This window comes from Remersonia thermophila, chromosome 4 (assembly GCF_042764415.1).
Source record: "Remersonia thermophila strain ATCC 22073 chromosome 4, whole genome shotgun sequence".
Lineage (NCBI taxonomy): Eukaryota > Fungi > Ascomycota > Sordariomycetes > Sordariales > Chaetomiaceae > Remersonia > Remersonia thermophila.
This window is the reverse complement of record NC_092220.1, coordinates 916,418-936,252: the sequence shown is the minus strand read 5'-3', so window position 1 is coordinate 936,252 and position 19,835 is coordinate 916,418. Positions and strand designations below refer to the sequence as shown.

At 60.2% G+C, this 19,835-nt stretch overlaps 7 protein-coding genes across 7 annotated transcripts; 4 read left to right on the top strand and 3 right to left on the bottom strand.

Annotated features, from left to right (window-relative positions):
* Window positions 1–288: 288 nt before the first annotated feature.
* VTJ83DRAFT_4377 (uncharacterized protein) lies at window positions 289–1,113 on the bottom strand (the record flags this gene model as incomplete). The annotated part of the gene is made up of 1 exon (XM_071010859.1): window positions 289–1,113. The coding sequence occupies one exon, from the start codon at window positions 1,111–1,113 to the stop codon at window positions 289–291; it is 825 nt and encodes a 274-aa protein (XP_070865827.1).
* A 3,863-nt stretch (window positions 1,114–4,976) lies between these two features.
* Window positions 4,977–6,002, top strand: VTJ83DRAFT_4376 (uncharacterized protein; the record flags this gene model as incomplete). Its single annotated transcript, XM_071010858.1, has 1 exon — window positions 4,977–6,002. The coding sequence occupies one exon, from the start codon at window positions 4,977–4,979 to the stop codon at window positions 6,000–6,002; it is 1,026 nt and encodes a 341-aa protein (XP_070865826.1).
* Window positions 6,003–8,243: 2,241 nt separating this feature from the next.
* On the top strand, window positions 8,244–8,843 carry VTJ83DRAFT_4375 (uncharacterized protein; the record flags this gene model as incomplete). Its single annotated transcript, XM_071010857.1, has 1 exon — window positions 8,244–8,843. The coding sequence occupies one exon, from the start codon at window positions 8,244–8,246 to the stop codon at window positions 8,841–8,843; it is 600 nt and encodes a 199-aa protein (XP_070865825.1).
* Window positions 8,844–9,577: 734 nt separating this feature from the next.
* Window positions 9,578–11,070, bottom strand: VTJ83DRAFT_4374 (uncharacterized protein; the record flags this gene model as incomplete). The annotated part of the gene is made up of 2 exons (XM_071010856.1): window positions 9,578–10,945; window positions 11,023–11,070. The coding sequence occupies 2 exons, from the start codon at window positions 11,068–11,070 to the stop codon at window positions 9,578–9,580; spliced, it is 1,416 nt and encodes a 471-aa protein (XP_070865824.1).
* Window positions 11,071–13,413: 2,343 nt separating this feature from the next.
* On the top strand, window positions 13,414–15,622 carry VTJ83DRAFT_4373 (uncharacterized protein; the record flags this gene model as incomplete). Its single annotated transcript, XM_071010855.1, has 4 exons — window positions 13,414–14,063; window positions 14,173–14,670; window positions 14,763–15,239; window positions 15,313–15,622. The coding sequence occupies 4 exons, from the start codon at window positions 13,414–13,416 to the stop codon at window positions 15,620–15,622; spliced, it is 1,935 nt and encodes a 644-aa protein (XP_070865823.1).
* Window positions 15,623–16,502: 880 nt separating this feature from the next.
* On the bottom strand, window positions 16,503–17,246 carry VTJ83DRAFT_4372 (uncharacterized protein; the record flags this gene model as incomplete). Its single annotated transcript, XM_071010854.1, has 1 exon — window positions 16,503–17,246. One exon carries the CDS (start codon window positions 17,244–17,246, stop codon window positions 16,503–16,505), a length of 744 nt encoding a protein of 247 aa, XP_070865822.1.
* Window positions 17,247–18,168: 922 nt separating this feature from the next.
* On the top strand, window positions 18,169–19,745 carry VTJ83DRAFT_4371 (uncharacterized protein; the record flags this gene model as incomplete). The annotated part of the gene is made up of 5 exons (XM_071010853.1): window positions 18,169–18,330; window positions 18,406–18,437; window positions 18,498–18,624; window positions 18,679–19,183; window positions 19,240–19,745. The coding sequence occupies 5 exons, from the start codon at window positions 18,169–18,171 to the stop codon at window positions 19,743–19,745; spliced, it is 1,332 nt and encodes a 443-aa protein (XP_070865821.1).
* Between the last annotated feature and the right edge of the window lie 90 nt (window positions 19,746–19,835).

Genomic DNA, 19,835 nt, shown 5'->3' with positions numbered 1-19,835 from the left:
CTTGACAATTCCTCCAACTCGTGAGACGCGCTGCACCGGACGAGATCGGGGCGCTTGGAGTTTCTCCATTGGTCGATGCTCGTCCCGGCGGGGTTTCGACGGCGGCAACATGTGGATACCGTAGGGTAACCAGATCCCCCAAGACAGCGGGGGGCACACGGGCGACACGGGGGGGGGGGGGGGCAACACTCTCTGGATATGCCATCTCCATCTGGTAACGATTTGAGGCATACTTGTATGCCGCCGGCGGATGTAGATGGTGGTGCCTATCAGATCCATCCGATGCTTTCATGCGCCGCGGCAAGGAACCGTCGGCGCACAGATGTGTTGGGAGCTATATCGGGTCCTGAGCAGCATGGTTGGGCATCTTCCTATCAAAAGGTATGGTGACGGCGTTGAGCAGGCAGCTCGTCGTCGGCTACCACCTGCGGTGCCCGGCGAGGCACGATCCGCAACGGCCGTGAGACGAGACAGAGCCAGATTGGCGGGTGGCTGGCCAAACCATTCCTGGATGTTCTTGCAGAGAGGGGAAGCAGCTTCCTTGACTGCAGTAACGTTAGCGTGTGTCGCATCTTGGTGCTGCCGGCCGGCCGGACTGGATGCTCGCGACGTCAGCGTGCGTGCGGAGAGAAGGCGGGGGGGTTCTGAGCAGAGGGGATGATGCATGAGACGGACGGAGGCACCGGCGCTCCGCTTCTTGTCTCCATCTCCGTCCAGCAGCAGCCACCGCCGAGATGGACGACCAGTGATGTTCTGCTGACTGGGATGCTGGAGAACGGCCTGCCCAACCACAACCGCACGCACGCTTTCCGCGTCTGCGCGTCCTGCAGCACCAAGGGATCGATTTGTTGCCGGGCTCGCCGCCACCCGCCCGCCGCGCCTCACGTTGTCACTACTTGCTAGTGGGTGTTGTGCTGTTTGCGGTGTCTTTTCCCTGATGAAGCGGAGTGCGGTGCGCCGAGGGAAGGGAGACGAGTCATTTCTTGCCGCCCACTCTCCCTTCTCCGCACCAAGGGGAAGCGTCCAATTGCGAGGGCAGCAAAAGACCGGGAGAGAAGCATGTGTCACTTCAACGTTTCTCGGAGGTGACTTTGCTACCGCCAGGCCCTCCATGCCGCAGAGGCGAATGCCACACAGATCGTTTCGTCGTCTGCCCACACCGCCATGCAACAACAACGGCCACGGGGTCGATGACCCCCCCTTTTTTCGGTGTGGGGGGGGGGGGGGGGGGGAAAGGGAGGAGACGTGCGACAGGCGAGTCCGGTTTGGGGAGTCCCGAGTAATCTGGGAAGACGGGACGTACGGGTTCTCTTGCGTGGCTCTTGGAGTCGGCAATCAGCCCAGAGAACCGAGGGCGGATTGGGATTGCACCCTCAATCTCGCATGGCCAACGGGCGCAGCCGGTCATGAACGGTACGAAGGGGTGGGGGGGGGGTTTCGGAAGGCGGTCTGCAGCTGGGGTGTCTGGCTGGCCGTGTTTGTGAACAGCGGTTGGGCTGTCGAATGATACATCAAATCGCGTAGCTTCTGGTTGGTCGAAAGAGCCCATCTCGCATCTTATTGGCGCCGACTCCAGCCTTCAGACCCGGCTGTCTTCTTGTCTTGGCTGCCTTCCTATTCCCCAAGACGGCCAGCCAGTGGCTTCGTGGAGGCGCAGGGCCGCTCTGGCTCTGCACGCAGCGCCGGTTCAAGGGTTGGACGATGAGGAAGCACAACCCGCCACGGCTGAAGTCAGCCACCTCATCTTACAAATACGCAGTATGTACACGACGCGGTTCGAGGGCTCCCTTTGGGTTGTTTTTTTTAGGTTAATCAGAATGCCGATGCTCTACATACACCAGATGGTCAGGACATTAAAAATACAAAAAAAATAAAACAAAACAAAACAAAAAAAAGACAAGCTAGGTTGTTTGACTGGATGCTTCCCACTCCCATGAGGACAGCGTTGTGAGTGGTTCGGGTGGTCTGGAAATTACACTCCAGGCGATGTCAGGCGCAGCAAAAATTGACTCGACACGCATAGCGATGGGACCCCCGTCTTGTCCGTCTGGTGCGTCCGGCTTGCCAGCTGCAGAAGACCAGAAGGGAAATCCGCAGCAGCAGCAGCAACAGCGCAGCGGTAGCACCCAGCACGACGTCGGGACTGGACACTGCCTCCTCCCCTCCCTCCCCCCTCCAAGTGTCCACCAAGAGGACCCCCTAGGCCGGTCAACAATCGGCAGGCAGTGACCGGTTTCAAGCACGGGCCATGTACATACTGCGTAGATGGCGGCGATCGGTGACCATCCAGGTTCTTGTTCCTTTGCCATCTTCTGACATCTCTTGCCACGTCGGATGTTGAAGCTGCCATCGAGCGTGTCATCCTGGCTAGAAAGGTTGCCTGTTCCAACCTCAAGGTGTCGTGGTGTGCCTCATGACATAGCGTGCTTCGTGGTCGGTTGGGGGCACGGCCTTCCTTTCTTGGGGAGCTTCTGCCCGACGCTACGGTTCCTGGTGCTCGTCTTTCTGAGCCTTGTTGACCGCCTCGTCGCGCCTCCTGCTTTCCCCGGCATGTTTTTTTTTTTTTTTTTTTCGTGAAAGAGACACCCCGAGGGGTTGCTTTAGAGCTCCACCCCTCGAGATCTCAAAACGCCGTCCAACCAGAACGACTCGCATCGAGCTCCAAGGTGTGGGTCCCCCGGCAACTTCAGACTTTTAAGGCTTTTTTGAGGCGCTCGGTTTGTTGACTCGGGGGGCCGGGAATCTGGAAGATTGGAATGTTTCCCCCGGTCTGAAGCAGCAGAATTGTTTCCCTTTGAGACATCCGGGCTCCTAGCCGTTCAAGGTTGAACCAAGCCTGCTCTCTGAGTCTTGTCCCGATGAACACGACCTGATGCTCACTGTCTGGTCTCCACATGCACAAAATCCCAAGGATGGAAACGCAAGAAAAAAAACAGCCGGGCTTGTGATTCTCGCACCCAGGTCGACGGAGGGGGGTGCGAGGGCCGAGAACCGGCCTTGGGACACGCCCCCCTTTGGCTCCTCCTGACTCCTTGTTTTGGTTACCCGTGAACCCATGTACATGCTTCGTACCCTCATCATCTTGGCGCTCTCCTTTTCCTTGGCGACTGGCGCGCGCTCTTTCTAGCTCATTTCCGTCAACCTCTTGTCCGTCACCTGTCCCTCCAAAAATTTTGACGCATCAACGCGCCCGGCCGACCGTTTGGGTAAATTGCATGGCTGGGCTCAAGTGCAACAACAACTGGTGACGTTGACGCTGCCGCGGGCTGATGGACAGAGATCTCTGCTGATCCCCAAATCAACCGTCGGATCTTCTCCCGCACAGTGTGTATGTGTGCGTGTGTGTATGTGCTTTGCGAAAAGAAAAGACCTTAACAAAAATATCCCGTGCTAAGTACGTAAGCATCAAAATGACGCGGAGCAGACAGACGTCATGATCGATGGGTGCTAGCATCGGGTTGTGCGGCCTGTGTGGGTTGGGGATGGGCTTGAAACTCCCCAGCGCCAGGGCAGGTTCTGTTCCTGCGGTCCGTAACACAGGCTCACCCTGCACCGTCTCTTCCACGACCTCCTGGAAAGGCCTTGGGCCGGCGATTGTGCCCGCCTGTGCCGGAAACCTGACTTTGGCCCACATCCGGCGGGTGTGGGTCTCCTTCCACTGCAGTCCGCTAGCGAAAATCGCCCATCTCCCCTCCTCCTCCCCCCCTCCCCCTCCGCCCCATCGACCCACTAACGTTAACGTTTCCAACTGAAGGCGACCCACCCCGGCTTGCGAAGTACTGGCCACTCAATTGCCCGGGTGGTGGTCGGCCGTCTGTCCACTTTGGCCACCGCTGGAGCCATTCTCCATCGCTCGTGGCTTTTTTCCCTCTATTTTCTCTGTGCACCTCCCACACCCCAAACCCATTCCCCGTCTTCTACGACGTGCTCCCTCCTATCTTCGACAACCGCGAATCCTGCCAAGCTATCCAGCGACAGACGGATCGACCAAATTCACTTTTGTGTCGTTCACCAAAGGATTCGCGTACCTGTCGACGTCGCCGACTCGACCAGAGACAGCATCGCTTCGCCCTCGCCGGAGCGGTTTTTTTTGTTTCGTTCGGTTGATCGGTTTGGAGAAGGCATCTGGGGTGCTGTTGTGACTTTGGCCTTGCCATCGACACAACCTGGAGGACGCCCACCATCTCGGCTGAGACGAGGAATCACAAAGTCTCGGCTGTTTTTGCCAGGTCAGTGGTTCATGCTTTCTTGTCGCGCTGGCTTTCCGTCTCTTTTTTTGTGCGTGTCGCGACCGGACCGATCACGAAACGAAAGCGACCCATCCCGACCGGACCTCTCCACCGACCAGAATAACAGCACCCAAGACGGCTCGACTCGCGATACCTGGCCCTCCACGGAACCCCCCCGACGCGCTTGAACTCGATGTTCGGGCTGCTCGACATTCCATGATCCCCACCCACTGATCATCCTGCTCTCGACTCGCCACCACAACGTCGCGTTCCGTCATATTATTCGTTTCGGACCCCAAGCCGGATTCCCTGGACTAACATGTTCGATAGCGCGCAGACGTTCCTTTTGTTTCTCTCCTAGTTTCGACACCGCTCTCCCGGTGCATTCGAGCTCAAACGCGAGATCATCTTTGATCTCTGTCGCCGGTCCCTTTTCTTGACCTTCCATCGACCTTCGCAGCTCTTGGCTCATCAGCAAGCTGGGGTTGCCCTCGAGCTCTTTTTGATACGAAGCACGTCCTCCTTCCTCGTATCGACGGCAGCAAGGCTACGCTCTATGGCTCTGCTGTCCTACTAGGTCTTCCATTTCCTTTACTTTTCGGGATCCTCCTGCTCTCCGGCTCTGGAAACTTGCGCGGGTGTGCGCTTCACCTCGACTAGCTCGCGTCGTTCCAGCTGCCCGAAGCAGCTCGACCCTCCTCCCCGCCAGTTCTGCGAACCCTTTTCGACAACCCAACAACCGCCAACATGCCTGGTGGCGTGTGTGCCGTCCTCGACTACGAGGTCGAGCTCATGGCTGATTACGTCTCCGAGATGGCGACGCGTCTGGTGATGCCCCAGCGCGCCATCAACCCGGCGTTCCGCAAGTTCGTGTCGCAGATCCTCACATCGACTCGGCTCCCGAGCACCACCATCCTCCTCGGCATGAACTACCTTGCCAAGCGCATCAACACGATGCTCGCCGAGGGCCAGAATCCCCCCTCTGAGGGCCAGACATGGCGCCTGCTCACCATCGCCCTGCTTCTCGGAAGCAAGTTCCTCGACGACAACACCTTCCAGAACAAGTCGTGGGCCGAGGTTAGCGGGATCCCTGTCCAGGAGCTCAACACTCTGGAATACGAGTGGCTCAGCCTGATCAGCTGGCGGCTCTACGTGAACCTGGATGAGAGCAAGGATTACCAGGCGTGGCTGGCCAACTGGCAGGAGTGGCAGGAGACCAAGAAGCGGCAACAGCAGCAGCAGCATGCTGCGCTCGTCTCTCCCGTCGACACCGACATGTCGCGCGTGCGTGCCCAGCAGCTGTACTCGGCCTGGCACCAGCAGCAGGTGGCCGAGTACGAGCGCCTTACGAGCATGAAGCGCAACCAAGCCTCGCAGGCCGGTGCCTCGTACCGCCGCGACCCCTCGCCATGGGCTTACTCGCAATCCGCGTGGGCGCAGGCGGCTCCCGTCACGCCGCCCGACTCGGGCTATGGCACCCCCGAGTACGCAGCCTCGCTGGCCATGATGAACGCTAGCTACGTCGACTGGTTCCACACGGCGCTCATGGACAACTCGGCCGCGTCGCGCTCTTACCAGCCTCCTGCCCCGTACAACCACCGCCACAGCGTCCATGCCTCTCGGAACACCGCTGGCTACCGTTCCGTCTACGGCCATGGCCGCAGCATTTGGGACCACGTGGCCGACTGCCGCTGCGACAGCTGCATCGGCTTCCACCGGCCCGCCAGCTATTTCGGCGCCAACTATGCCTACGGCCAGGCCGTCATGGGTTGAGGAGACCCTCGACTCCGAGCCATTTGGTGTCCCCGGCGTCCCGACGCATCTTCGCCTCGCGGGCGCTCTTCTTAGTCGGTTCGGTTCCCACGGGCAGCAACCGCATCTCCTTGCATCGACTTTCACTCGTGGATGTCCTCACGGGCACTTTGGACATTCCTCAATACATTTGCATTCAGATACCCCAGCGAGGGCCGGGACAGACTGGCGATCACGCCGCCACCTTGAGGTGTTGGTGCCACGATGGCGCCTTTCTACAAGGTCAAGCACGTCAACACGCTTATCATCGTGCTCTTGACGACGCTGCAACGCGAATCCCGACGCATGCTGGCGTTTTCGGTTCCGCCGTTCGTCTGTTGCCGGCTCCCGACTAATCATCTTCCTTTTCGGTATACGGGTCGACTTTTTCTCACTCACATACCCTGGCGTTTTCGGGCTTCTTTTCACTTTTCATTGCGGTTTCCCCCCTTTTTTCAGCTTTCATAGATCTGGAGAATCGGCTTTTCTTTGCTTTTCAGCCTTCAACATACTGCGACAGAATCGATTTCTCCGACCGAGCACGAAGCGAGCGACTTCGCAGCTGCAGCGAGCGATTGAACGCGGGGGCCTGTTGGGTGTGAGAATCCACGACAAACGCTCACACCAGCCCGGCAGCTCACTACTTCAGCGCTTCGTTTCCTCTACCGGGCTCGATGCCCATAAGTGCCAGGTGCATGCATGGTCACACCTGCGAAGAGAAAAATCGAGTTGCGGCCCTCTTTTGGCTTTGATGTTGAACCGCCCCGACAGGACCGACCAACCTGCCAATCCTGTCTCCCCCTTCGCCATAACCGAGCGGGTCGGTGCTGTCCACAACAGCGGTTCTCTTTTACAAACTGGGAGTTTCCTGGGCCAAAAGTCTTGTTCTTTTTCACGGTACATATCTGGTTGCTATTTGCATGGGCGCTTTTCCCCGATTTTCTTTCCATGGGACTGGTACACAGCGGGGGGTTGAAAAGTTGGGCTTTCGGTCGCACCCACAGCTGGTGGGGGCTGTTTTTTCCTACCCGTCTTCTTTTCCTGGGTTTACACTTCTGGGAGGCATGTTTCATATGATTCATTTTCCATGTTCGCCTTTTGTTTTTTTTTTTTTTTTGTTTTACTTCTAATTTTTCTTCGCTTTGTCTTGTTCCTCTCCCGTTTGCGGGCGGCCCATCCTGCCCGTCCTCTTTCGGACGCGTGGCATGCGACAAGAGCGGCTGCAAGGTCGCGTATTGTGGGTTGATAAGAAGCTGCCATGGCTCGGTCGGGAGTTTGGTTTTCTTCTCTCACTGGGGCGCCGGCAGAGGCTTGTTTTGTCATATCTCGGGGTTCACGGATTTCCTCAAGGTAGAGAGGGGGTGGTCTCGTGGGGGGGGGGTTGGTGGGCATGAGGAACTGCCGACAGTTTTTCTTGCTTTCATGGTGGGCGGTTCTGGAGTTCGGGGACCGGTCAGCGAACCGCTGGTGTCGGCCCCTTGTTTGTTTTTTTTTTTTTCTTTTTTTTTTTTTTTGCCTTTTCCTTTGTCGTTTTCCATAGTTGGGGATCATCATGACTTCATGAGCGAAAGGGGTTGGAGGCACAGGAAAGATGGGATGACTTTGAGACTGGGATGAAAGGGATATGGGAATTCCGAGGAGCGGTGGGGAAAATAGGGGAAGTTCCGCAGGGTGTCGATGGCTCTACGAAGCTAGACAGCTTCTGCGCGTGTGTTGCTGGCCCCTTGTCAGGGGTAGTGTCAGCGAGAGGTCAATGAAAGTCTTGTACATATCTTAGTCAGTCCATGGGCCAGCGAGGGTGAGAGGCGCTGTGAACCTTGGCTGTGGCTGACGCTATACGTTTCCGAAATACACAATACAGCTGAAGTCTCAGCATGACTGGATTCGGTACACTTTGTCTTGAGCTGGTGACTTGTTTGCTACTCTTCTGCGGTTTCTGGGTTTGCCATTTGTCTCTGCCCAACAAGCCATACAAAGTGTACCTTGGAAGCGTTGGTTGACGTTGAAGCATCGATGGAAGCTGGAAGCCCGTGATAAAAAGTGGGCCGGCCCGACTTTCATTGGCGGCTTCGTTCCACCATCTCATTCCACCGCTTGCGATCCCAACGACACTCCCACCCTTGTCTTTTCTGAACAGAGGACAACATAAATCGTTGGCCTGCTTACATGCCGCCGGTTTCAATTCCCTAACAGAACCTTGCCTACCTTACCTTGGTGCCCCCAATGGCCTCGCGCTTCGTTTCCGCCGGCGCCATCAACCCCGCCACCGGGGACGCCGTTGCCGCCGCACCACCCCCATCGACCGCCTCGCAACCGGCAAAGTCGGCCAAGGAGGCCGAGAAACAAGCCGCCTGGGCCGCCGCCACCGCGTCCCTCGAGGCCGCCCGCCAGCACCGCCTCCAGCAGCAGCAGCAGCTCCAGCAGCAGCACCAGCCGGGGGCCCCGGAGCAAAGGTCGCTGTACGACATCCTCCAGGCCAACAAGCTCGCCAAGCAGGAGGCGCAGGCCGAGGCGCTCAAGCTGAAGCACCAGTTCCGCGGCCTGGACGAGGACGAGGCGGCGTTCCTGGAGGGGCTGCGGGAGCGGAGGGCCCGGGAGGAGGAGGAGCGGCGCAGGGAGGTGGAGAGCGGGATGCGGGCGTTCCGGGAGAAGCTCGCGGGGAAGGCGGCCGGGACGGACGAGGAGGGCGGCGGCGGCGGCGGCGGCGGCGAGGGGCGGGAGGGGCCGCGGAGGATGCCGCTGGGGAGCTGGCGGAGGAGAGAGTGTCGTGGGAGAGGAGCCGGAAGAGGAGGAAGAAGAAGAAGGAGAGGGAGGACGGGGTGAAGAGGGCGCGCGCGGTCGGCCGAGGAGGGGTTGGCGGCGGCGGTGGGGGTGGGAAGAGCAAGGAGGAGGATAACGGAGCGGCAAAGCAGGCGGGAGAGGAGCAGGAGCAGGAGCAGGAGGAGGAGGAGGAGGAGGAGGCGGAGGAGGAGGAGAATGGAAAGAAGAAGGGGGAGGGGGCCAAGGTGTCGACGGACGCGGACCGGACGGCGGCCTCAGGAGACAAGGCGGGGGCTTTGACGGCTGGGTCGGCGAGCGCACCGCCGGTGCCAACGCCGGTCCCTGCTACGTCGACCAGCAGCACCACCAAACCTGGCGGTTTGCTGGTTGCCTACGGGTCAGATGACGAAGACGACGACGATTAATGCATGGCGATCGAGTGGGAGCTCCGCCGGCAGCGGGGAAGCGACCAACATTGGGAGATGAGAAGTCAGCCTTGTTCCAGGGGGGGGGGGCGCAAAGTGAGAGCGGCGGAAGGAAGCGGAGGAACCTTGGTTCGACACCGGGCTGCCGACCTGCATGTCGTTTACGAGACCCCACCACGTATCGTGAATGAGCCGTCACCACGCCGGCACGGTTCCGAAGGGGACCGGAGATCTATCGTTGGTATGTTACATAGCAGTAGTGGTACAGGTGCTGTCTGCTCAGCTGTCCAATATACACGCGCACCCGAACGTGCCCAACTCCCCAAGCGCCGGATCCATGATGCACGCCGCATGCCGTCGCGACGGCCATCATCACTCAACATCCTTATCATCCAGCGGCGTCAACTTTTTCTTCTCAAACGCCTTCCTCACGCCCCACCGATACAGCTGGCGGAACTTGCCCTTGATCCATCCTTCGACCTCCTCCTCGGGAACCACGATAGCGCGCGCTCTTGCCTCGTCGTCAGGCGTCAGCTGGAACCGGCGCATGCGCGCGGCGATGCGCGGGTCCATGACGACCGGCGGCGCACGCACGCGCTCCGGGATCTCATCCGTGGGGCCTTCGGCCGATTCCTTCCAGAGGTCCTTGACCCAGTCCTTCTCCTCCCATGCCAGCTCCGTCTGCTGCTCGTACTGCGGCGGCGAGCTGGATGCGTCGGTCGTGGGGTTGGCATCGTCGACGGCGGCGGCAGCAGCGGCGTCGAGCTGCCGGTACTCGCGATAGGTGCAGAGGCAGACGGCGGCCACCTCGCGGCCGATGTCGTCGGCGAGCTTGCGGCGGTTGAAGAAGCGGTACAGGCGGGTCGGGGTGTTGAGGAAGCCGAGGAGGTGGGGTTCGCGGATCGGGGCGGAAGGGTCGAAAGCGCTGGGGATGACGGCGGGAAGCGGCGCCGTCGGGTAATCGGCAGGGGAGTTGTGAGGCCGTGGCTGCGGCGGCCTCTTGGGCTTCTTTTCCTCCTCGGCCTTCTTCTTCTCCTCCTCGGCCTTCTTGTCGTCGGCGGTCTTGTCCTCGGCCGCAGACTCGGGCGCATCCGCCTTGGGCGGTTCAGGCTTCGGCTCCGGCTCCGGCTCCGGCGGAGGCGTCAGCGATCCTAGCCAGCCCTCGTGCAATCCCCGGAGGTACTCCTTCCACGTATGCCGGCCGATGACGACGTCGCCACGGATGCCATCGTACTCCTTGATGCCTCGCGACTTGCGGAAGACCTCGATGATCTCCTCCTTGGTGGGCTCCTTGTCCGTCTCGGGGGGCTCGCCCCCGTTGTCTAGGATCTGGCGCCGCCGACGCACGCGCTCGGCGACGAAGGCCCGGATGTCGCCTTCCCGGCGGCCCTGCACGAACTCCCAGTCGAGACCGCTCGCGGCGAGGATGGGCTTGACGTATTCGGTGTAGTGGTCCTGGGCGATGCGCAGGCCATCGCCGGGGGGGCTGGACAGGTAGATGGTGATCTTGCGCGGCTGCGTTAGGCCGTCGGGGAGAGGCTCCTTGGCCAGGTGCTCGACGGCGTGGCGCCACCTTGCGATGGCCCGCTTCTTCTCGCGCTTGTCGTAGATGATGGCGGCGGTGATGGCGCCGGAGACGGTCCAAAAGATCATCCAGTTCCTGGACGGGAGCTTGCGGGGGAGGCCGGGGAGGCCGAGCATGCGCAGGGCCGGGTTTCGTGGGGGTGCCTTTGGCGCCGCCTGAAGCATGGAGAGACCACGTTAGAAGGGATGCCGCCGACGGGCAGAAGGAAGAAGGACCTGGCCGGGCTACGTACGGCATTGGCTGCCGGCGGGGCGGAAGCAGGCGGGGTTGATTCGGCCATGGGGGGCGGCGGGATGGCGGTGGTGGGTGCGGGCTTGAGCGTCTTGCGTTGCGGGAGGCTAAAGAGCCTCAGCACCACCAACACGTTCCTCGCCTGGCTACGGCCCCGGGAGAAGGGGCTTGGAGAGAGAGGGAGGTCGATGGGCTTCGCCACTTTCCGCAAAGAGTGTCCGTGGATATCGGGATGCACTGCGACCGGGGTGCGAGGGCGCGTCGTCCTTTTCGAGTCCAACTCACGTCGTTTGAGAGTCGGGGTCCGAGAAGCCGGCGGCACGGTCAAAATTCCAGCTTTCTTATCGCGATAAGAACATGGCCCCGCACCTCTTCCGGCGGGTGGGTCTCCGGCTCGCCGGTGCACGTGCCGGCGCCGAGACAGGCTCCGGTCCGACTGGCTGGAGGCCGGAGCGTCTTCAATAACTAAATACCTACCGAGGACGATGCTGGGGCGATGTTGGGATAGAGACAGCAGCGTTCTTGATGTCTGATTTGCTGACCATGCTTCTCCGCCACCACAGCTACGACAATCACCAAAAACCACTGCCACAACTACCATCATTATAAACATCGCCGTCGCCGTAGCTGTCCTCGCTTTCTTAACCCCCGCTCTGGCTTTGCCTAGAGACCCTGACATAGCCGTTCCTCGTGAGGATTTCCTCTTGGCTGGTCTACTATAGGGCTGCCTCGTGTATTACCTGTTCTGCTTCCTCTCCTTTCAAAGCTATCGTGACGCGCTCCATCAGGAGGTGTTCCTTACCCCGCTGTCCACAGACCTGGGCTCGGATCCCGATGACAGTTCCTCGGAGCCTTAAAAGATCATGAACAACCCCAGTTGTGAGATGCGCTATACGAAAATCGCAAGTTTGAACGCTGTGATCGAGTGCCCGAGAAGCCGGTGCGTACGTATATCCTTGTTCTTCGCTGACAAGAATAGCGGGACGAACACGAGCAACCTGCAGGTCTATTCCTGTCGTCCTTGCAGTGGCTTCATGAACGCTCTCTTCGCGGAGCATCAACTACGCGTACGCAGTATGTCGCTAGACGAAGCGAATGGCAGACGACCCACAGCCGCATTGTTGACTACGACGGTCGCAACCATCACGGGCGACTATGTCAGGTGTCCGATGGCCCCGAGAAGCGCGAGCGCTATAGCAATGTCTTGGAATGCTGCAAAGCCAGGCCCGTGTATCAGTGAACAGAACAAAGGCGAGACATTGGCTCAGCCCGGGCGATTGCAACGACGGGACCTACACAGTAGACGAGACCCCACCTCAGTCCGCCAGTCCGCGGTAACGATACCTACCTACTGCGTACATCGGGCAAAAGGCCTATGTCCTGTTGTCCCTGGCTGCCGTATGCGTACGCGTATTGCACGGTAGCCTCCACCCGGGGCACGTCTGCACAGATGCGCTCTGCGCTCTGCACTCTGCACTCTGCATGCCCGCTCCTGTCTCGTACACGTGCAAAGTGCGTGAGTCTGGGGTCGGAGCGGAGACAGGTCCAAAGAGAACCCCTCATTCTGCTCCCCGCCTCCTGCTCCCCGCCTCCTGCTCCCCGCCTCCACCGCGTCTATACAGTAGGTTCTTGTGACACAAGACTAAGAGGAGGCATGAATCGGGTCGCCTGTTTTCCAACCCAGGTGGTTTGTTGTGTTTGGTTACTTGGGGCACAACTGGAATTCCTCGTTGTTCTTGGAAGGATAGTTACAGGATCAAGCGCTTAGACCATTTCGTCCACGTTGAGTGGCCCTTTTTCTCGTCTTCTATGTACTACGTAAACGCTCCATCCATCACTGGGACTTGGGCTCCCCCCTCAAAAACAGCTGATTTCGGGCTTCACACCCGACTGGGCAACCTGGTTGAAGGATGCACCGTCGCAGCGCCGTCCCCCCCTGGCCCCACCTTGCTTCGGTAACTATGTACTGCGTAGGCGGGGCGGTTGATCCTGGAGCTCGCCTTGACAGCAAACAAGCAGCCACTGAAGGGGCCGCCACAGGACAGGGCCTTGGCTCGCCCAGAGCATTGCGCGCCCCCAAGACCCTGGTCCCAAAGTAGCAGGGTCTCGTCGCACGTTGTCCCCCCCCTTTCTTCACAACACGGGGCCCAACGTCGACAAGCCGTTAACGCCTGCAGCAGCCCAGCTCTGTCCTGCCGAGGGACTCTGCAACAAACAATCTTGAAACCACCTATCGCGGCCAGCGACCAGCACCATTCGCAGCAGCAGCACAACCACCACCACACCACCAGAAAAAGCCTATCCGTCTGTCCACCATTGACCGCTCACGGCCCGATTCACACCGCACCGCATCGTACCGTACCGCATCCGCCGCGCAGAGCCGTCAGTCAAGATGGACAACCAAGGCAACCGTCTGTACCTAAACTTTGGCAACAACAACAACGATCGCCTCGCTGCCACCGACCGCACATATCCCACCACGCCCTCCACATTCCCCCAGCCCGTGTACCAGGGCCAGCCCGGCGCCGCTCAACCCAGCTCCCAGCAGGGCTACCAGCAGGGTCAGGGTTATGCGTCGGCCGGGTACTTCCAACAAGCCGCCGGTCAGTACGCCGGCGCCCAATATGCCGACTACAGCTCTGCCGGCCAGGGCTATGGGCAAACCGCCCCGAGCGCTGCCGGCGCCAGCAACGATCCCAACACCGGGCTCGCCCGCCAGTTCTCCAACCAGAACCTAGGCGGAGGCGGCCCCGCCGCCGCCGCCGCCCGCTCCTCTCCCTACGGCGGCGGCTGGAGCCAGGCTCAGGGCCAGCGGCCCCGGACGGCCGGCGCCCAAGGCCAGCAGCCCGGCTACGGAGCCGGCTACTCGAACCCTCCGCCCCTGCCGAACCAGGGTGCCGAGCCGGGCTACTTCGCCACGGCCCCCGAGCGGAACCCGGACAAGTACGGCCCCACGGCCAACAACAACCAGAAGAAGTGCTCGCAGCTGGCCTCTGATTTCTTTAAGGACAGCGTCAAGAGGGCTCGCGAGCGGAACCAGAGGTGAGTGAGAAGCGGCCCCTCCCCCTACCTCCCCCCTACCTCCCCCCTCACCGGGCGAGATACGCATTCCGTTGCTTCGGCGGCTGACCCTTTCGACCACGCAACACAGGCAGAGCGAGATGGAACAGAAGCTGGCCGAGACCACGGATCCGCGCCGCCGCGAGTCGATCTGGTCGACGGGAGGCCGCAGGGAGGGCTCGTACCTCCGCTTCCTTCGGACCAAGGACAAGCCCGAGAACTACACGACCATCAAGATCATCGGCAAGGGCGCCTTCGGCGAGGTCAAGCTGGTTCAGAAGAAGACGGACGGCAAGGTGTACGCCATGAAGTCGCTCATCAAGACCGAAATGTTCAAGAAGGACCAGCTCGCCCACGTCCGCGCCGAGCGCGACATCCTCGCCGAGTCAGACAGCCCCTGGGTCGTCAAGCTGTACACAACGTTCCAGGACGCCAACTTCCTGTACATGCTCATGGAGTTCCTTCCCGGCGGTGACCTCATGACCATGCTCATCAAGTACGAAATCTTCTCGGAGGACATTACGCGCTTCTACATTGCCGAGATCGTCCTGGCCATCGAGGCCGTCCACAAGCTGGGCTTCATTCACCGGTAAGAAAAAAAAAATAAAAAGAGACAACGCCCAGAGGATCGCCAAGGGTTTTTTTTTTTTTTCTTTTGGAGAACTAACCAGGCCGCCGCAGAGATATCAAGCCTGACAACATCCTCCTCGACCGGGGCGGTCACGTCAAGCTGACCGACTTTGGCCTCTCGACGGGTTTCCACAAGCTGCACGACAACAATTACTACCAGCAGCTGCTCCAGGGCAAGTCGAGCAAGCCGCGCGACAACCGCAACTCGATCGCCATTGATCAGATCAACCTGACGGTCAGCAACCGCTCTCAAATCAACGACTGGCGCCGGTCCAGGCGGCTGATGGCCTACTCGACGGTCGGCACCCCGGACTATATCGCCCCCGAGATCTTCACGGGCCACGGATACTCGTTCGACTGCGACTGGTGGTCCCTCGGCACCATCATGTTCGAGTGCCTCGTCGGCTGGCCGCCCTTCTGCGCCGAGGACAGCCACGACACGTACCGCAAGATTGTCAACTGGCGTCAGTCGCTGTACTTCCCCGACGATATCCAGCTCGGTGCCGAGGCCGAGGATCTCATCCGGAGGTAGGACTTGTTCGGCCCCCCAGAACGATTCCCTTACGCTGACTTGCTTGTGTTTTTTTCCCACCCCTCTCAGCCTGATCTGCAACTCGGAGAACCGCCTGGGCCGCGGCGGCGCCCACGAGCTCAAGGCGCACCCCTTCTTCCGGGGCGTCGAGTTCGAGAGCCTGCGCCGCATCCGCGCGCCCTTCGAGCCGCGCCTGACGTCCAACATCGACACGACCTACTTCCCCATCGACGAGATCGACCAGACGGACAACGCCACCCTGCTCAAGGCGGCCCAGGCGAGGAACGGCCAGCAGCAGCAGCAGCAGGAAGAGAGCCCCGAGATGAGCCTGCCCTTCATCGGATATACCTTCAAGCGGTTCGACAACAACTTCCGGTGAGCTTGGCTAGCTTTGGATAGGGGCTTGTCGAGGAGGTTGGATGTGGAGCGCGAGGGCTGGCTACCGAGGTACTACTCCAAGACTCGAAGATGCGGGTGTAGAAGCATTACGCAGGCACTGTGATAGAGGCCACCAATCCTTGTCATCTGGTGTATTATCTCTCTCTCTTTCTCTCTCTCCCTCCCTCCCCCCCCCCCCCCCCCTCTCTCTCTCTCTGTGTGTGTGTGTGTGTGTGTGTGTGTGTGTGTGTGCGCCGTAGTCTATTGAGTGACAACGAATTTGCAGACGTTCATTACAGGGTGGTGATTAATCATCTGCTGGTCGATACATTTACACAATCTTTGTTCGTCTTCTAAGAAAACCCTCGCCTCCCCGAGCCACGTTGCCGGCGATGATGCTATCGGACGTCAGCCTGGAATCGTCGCGGGTCCCATCTGGTGTGACCTTACGGCTTCTTAGGATATGATAGATGTCCCATGCTTGGTGCTTGCCCGCCTGGTTCTGTCGGTCGGTTCTGCTAGAGAGCAGAACTTCGCGGTCTTGCGGGTCCGGGGCAACGACGCCCAAGTTCCATGGGAGCTTTGTTTTGTGGGCGTAGGGCGTAAGGCCGGTTGGAGCATGACCGGCCCGGCCCTGCCGGGGGAGGGATGGACACTTCCTCCCCTCTCTCGTGTTCCCGACCACCGGTGCTGATTTCCGCGGACCCCACCCCCCCTGGTTTTCTCTCCCCCCAGCCCAACTCGTTCGTCCCGCGTGCACCAGGCCCCTGTATGCCGGATCAGGTGTCGTAGCCCTGACGTCTCGCGAGAAGAGCAATAGAAACCCCCAATGTCCTCATCCTCCACCAACGATGGTTCAATGGCGCCGGCTGGCCCGACCATCACCGCCGCCCCGTCAGACCCGGCGCCGCGTTGAACCTCTCCTCGCGCTCCGTCATGAACATGATCTGGATCCAAAACTCCTTGGCGTCGGGATCCCACCACTCAAACTGCTTGCCTTCCCGCTTGTCGAGCTCGCGCGCGGGGATCTTGAACCCGCACGTCTCGTACGGCTCCGCCGCCACGAGCAGGTACTGGAAGTTCCGGTCGGGCTCCTCGACGCGCTGCGAGAAGGCGCTCATGACCTGCCACTTGGGCACGACGCCCGTCCCGATGTCCGGGTACTGCAGCTGGAAGAGCAGCCCCTGCTGGCGCGTGATGGGGTCGCGGACCTTGGTGATCTTGTACCCCGGGCGGCCGATCTTGACCACGTTCTTGCGCGGCCCGCCGGCGCCCAGGCCCAGCGCCGCGAAGCCGGCGCCGACCACGCCGACGGGCAGGCCCGTGTGCGGGTCGAGCTCGCCCTTGCCCTCGCGCTGCTCGCGCGCCGCGCGGCGGGCGAGGTTGGTCTGGTGCTTCTTGCCCTGCGTGTGGGCCAGGTAGGAGCCGTCGTTCTGGTGGACCGTCAGGCACAGGCGGCACTCGAACGAGCCGAGGTGGTTCTTGAAGATGTAGGGGTCCTTGTCCAGGTCGATCTGCTCGAGGGCGAGCTTGCGAAGGCGCTCGCGCCGGTCGGCGTTGGTGACGCTGTGCGAGGCGACGCCGCCGCCGCCGAACTTGGAGCCGACGCGGTTTTGGTAGTCCATGGTGGATGTCGCGGTCGCTGTCGCTGTTGCGGTCGTAGGGGTATGGTTCGGATGGGGTTGGGTTCGGGATGGATGGTAGATGAGAGGTTGTTATGAGGCGGTGATGGCGCAGTGGTGATGGGATTGAACTGTGACGACGGAATGTTGCCAAGTACAAGGCAAAGAGAGAGAGAGTGTGTGTGTTGCGCCGCGACGGATGGACGTGTTTTCCAGGCCAATCAACAGCGGCAAAAGTTGCAAAAGTGGAGCTCTGGCATGCCGTACTGTGTGTCTGGTATCATGTAACTAACCCAGACTGTTCAGTACATAGCACGGTGGTTACCTGACTGGCTCCTCGACGAAGAAACAAAATGCAAAGCCTTCACAAGGAAACACTGAAGTGAGGTGCAAAGGTCAATAGGTATAGAATCAGCATCGTGATCTTTTTTTGAATCTCAACGGTGTCCAATCCCCGCTACTACGGACAGGTCATGGTTCCTCTCTTCCGTACGTCGTAATGTCAATACGACCCCGATCAGGCCCAGACCTTATACGCAGTAGTACGTACCTAGTACTCCTGCTGTGCTCAAACAAACAAACCAAAGATCTCGGCCCAATGCTGGAGAGACTGCCAAGACTGACATGAGGCTCACCGTGGGCATTGTTCTCGGCATGGACTCGTTTGGAGGGGCCGGGAACTGGTCTTTGGTGGATAAGGTGGAATCTGATACACGGGACTCGGCAACCGCCGGTAACGTCGGAGCGCTAACACGGTAACGGGCGCCCTGGTCCCGGGACCTTGGAGCTGGTCTTGTCCCAACCTTCAAGAGCAACTTGTCGAGTTCGTCGGTTCAGGTGGGTTACGGGACCATTTTGCCATTCATTTTGGGTATGCGTTTTGCGTTCCTTCACCATGAGCACGCCACGGTTTGCTTGTCGGCGGATGCTGTCCCGGGTATCAGTGGGTAACCGGGTGGCATCGCCTCGGTGGTTCTCCGTCTCGGCTCGGGCAGCATCGGCGGTGCCGGCGTCGGGAGCTTCCCCGGGAAGGCCGCTCCCGCTCGAGGGGATCCGGGTCCTGGATATGACCCGAGTCCTCGCTGGCGTAAGTCGTACCTGATGTGACTCATACCAGGGAAGTGATTTCAAGGGGGGAAAACACATTGCTAAGGGCTCGCAGCCTTACTGTACGCAGATCCTCGGCGACCTAGGGTAAAGACCAAGAAACACATCCGCCGTCACGCGAGCTCTTCATGCACTGACGTTTTCTAGGGCAGAAGTCATCAAGATTGAACATCCGGTACGCGGTGATGACACGCGCGCATGGGGCCCGCCATACGCCCCCTATCTTCCGGGCTCAGGCCAAGAGGGGCCCGGCGAGTCGGCCTATTTTCTCTGCGTATGGCTATCCCCTCAACCTCTCTGCTCACCACTTGACCAACAATTCCTCCAGGTGAACCGGAATAAGAAATCGCTCGCGCTCTCCTTCAAGGACCCCGCGGGCGTTGCCATCTTGCACAAGCTAGCCGCGCAGTGCGACGTGCTCGTCGAAAACTACATCCCCGGCTCCCTGAAGCCGTACGGGCTGGACTACGAGACGATGCGGGGCATCAACCCGGGGCTGATATACGCCTCCATCACAGGTTACGGCCAGACAGGACCGTACTCCAGCCGCGCCGGCTACGATGTCATGGTCGAGGCCGAATTCGGCCTCATGCACATCACGGGTGCTCGCGACGGGCCGCCGGTCAAGGTCGGCGTCGCCGTCACGGACCTGACCACGGGCCTGTACACGAGCAACAGCATCATGGCTGCTCTTCTCGGGCGCGCTCGTACGGGAAAGGGCCAGCACATCGACGCCGCGCTGAGCGATTGCCAGACGGCCACCCTGGCAAATATCGCCAGCAGCTGTCTCATTAGCGGCGAGAAGGACACCGGTCGGTGGGGGACAGCGCATCGTAAGTAGACGAGGACGCCTGACCGAGGCTATGCGCGGTTCTGACCATGCATTCAGCGTCCATCGTCCCGTACCGGTCCTTCAAAACCAAGGACGGCGGCATCCTGCTCGGCGGCGGCAACGACCGGCTCTTCGGCATCCTGTGCGAAGGCATCGGGAGGCCCGAGTGGAAGGACGACCCGCGCTATCAGACCAACGCGTCGCGGGTCAAGAACCGCGACGAGCTCGAGGCCGCCATCGAAAACATCACCTCGGCGCGGACGACGCAGGAGTGGCTTGACGTGTTTGAGGGCCGCGGCATGCCGTACGCGGCCGTGAACGATGTGCAGGGAACGCTTGAGCACTCGCATACAAGGGCCAGAAACATGGTGATCGAGGTCGATCACCCCGCTTGCGGGCCCATCCGGCTCGTCAACACGCCCGTAAAATACTCCGAGACTCAGCCCGTGGTGCGCAGCCCCCCGCCGATGCTGGGACAGCACACAGATGAGGTCTTGACCCAATTGCTCAGCATGGGAGAGGCGGAGATCCAGGAGCTGAGGGAAAGGGGCATCATTCGGTAGCCTACGTTGTATATGCGAAGAAGAAACAGCGAAACACCCTATTCAGCAGCATCTCGCTTTGGAGTTGTCCGTTGTCTTGCTCCTGTCGTT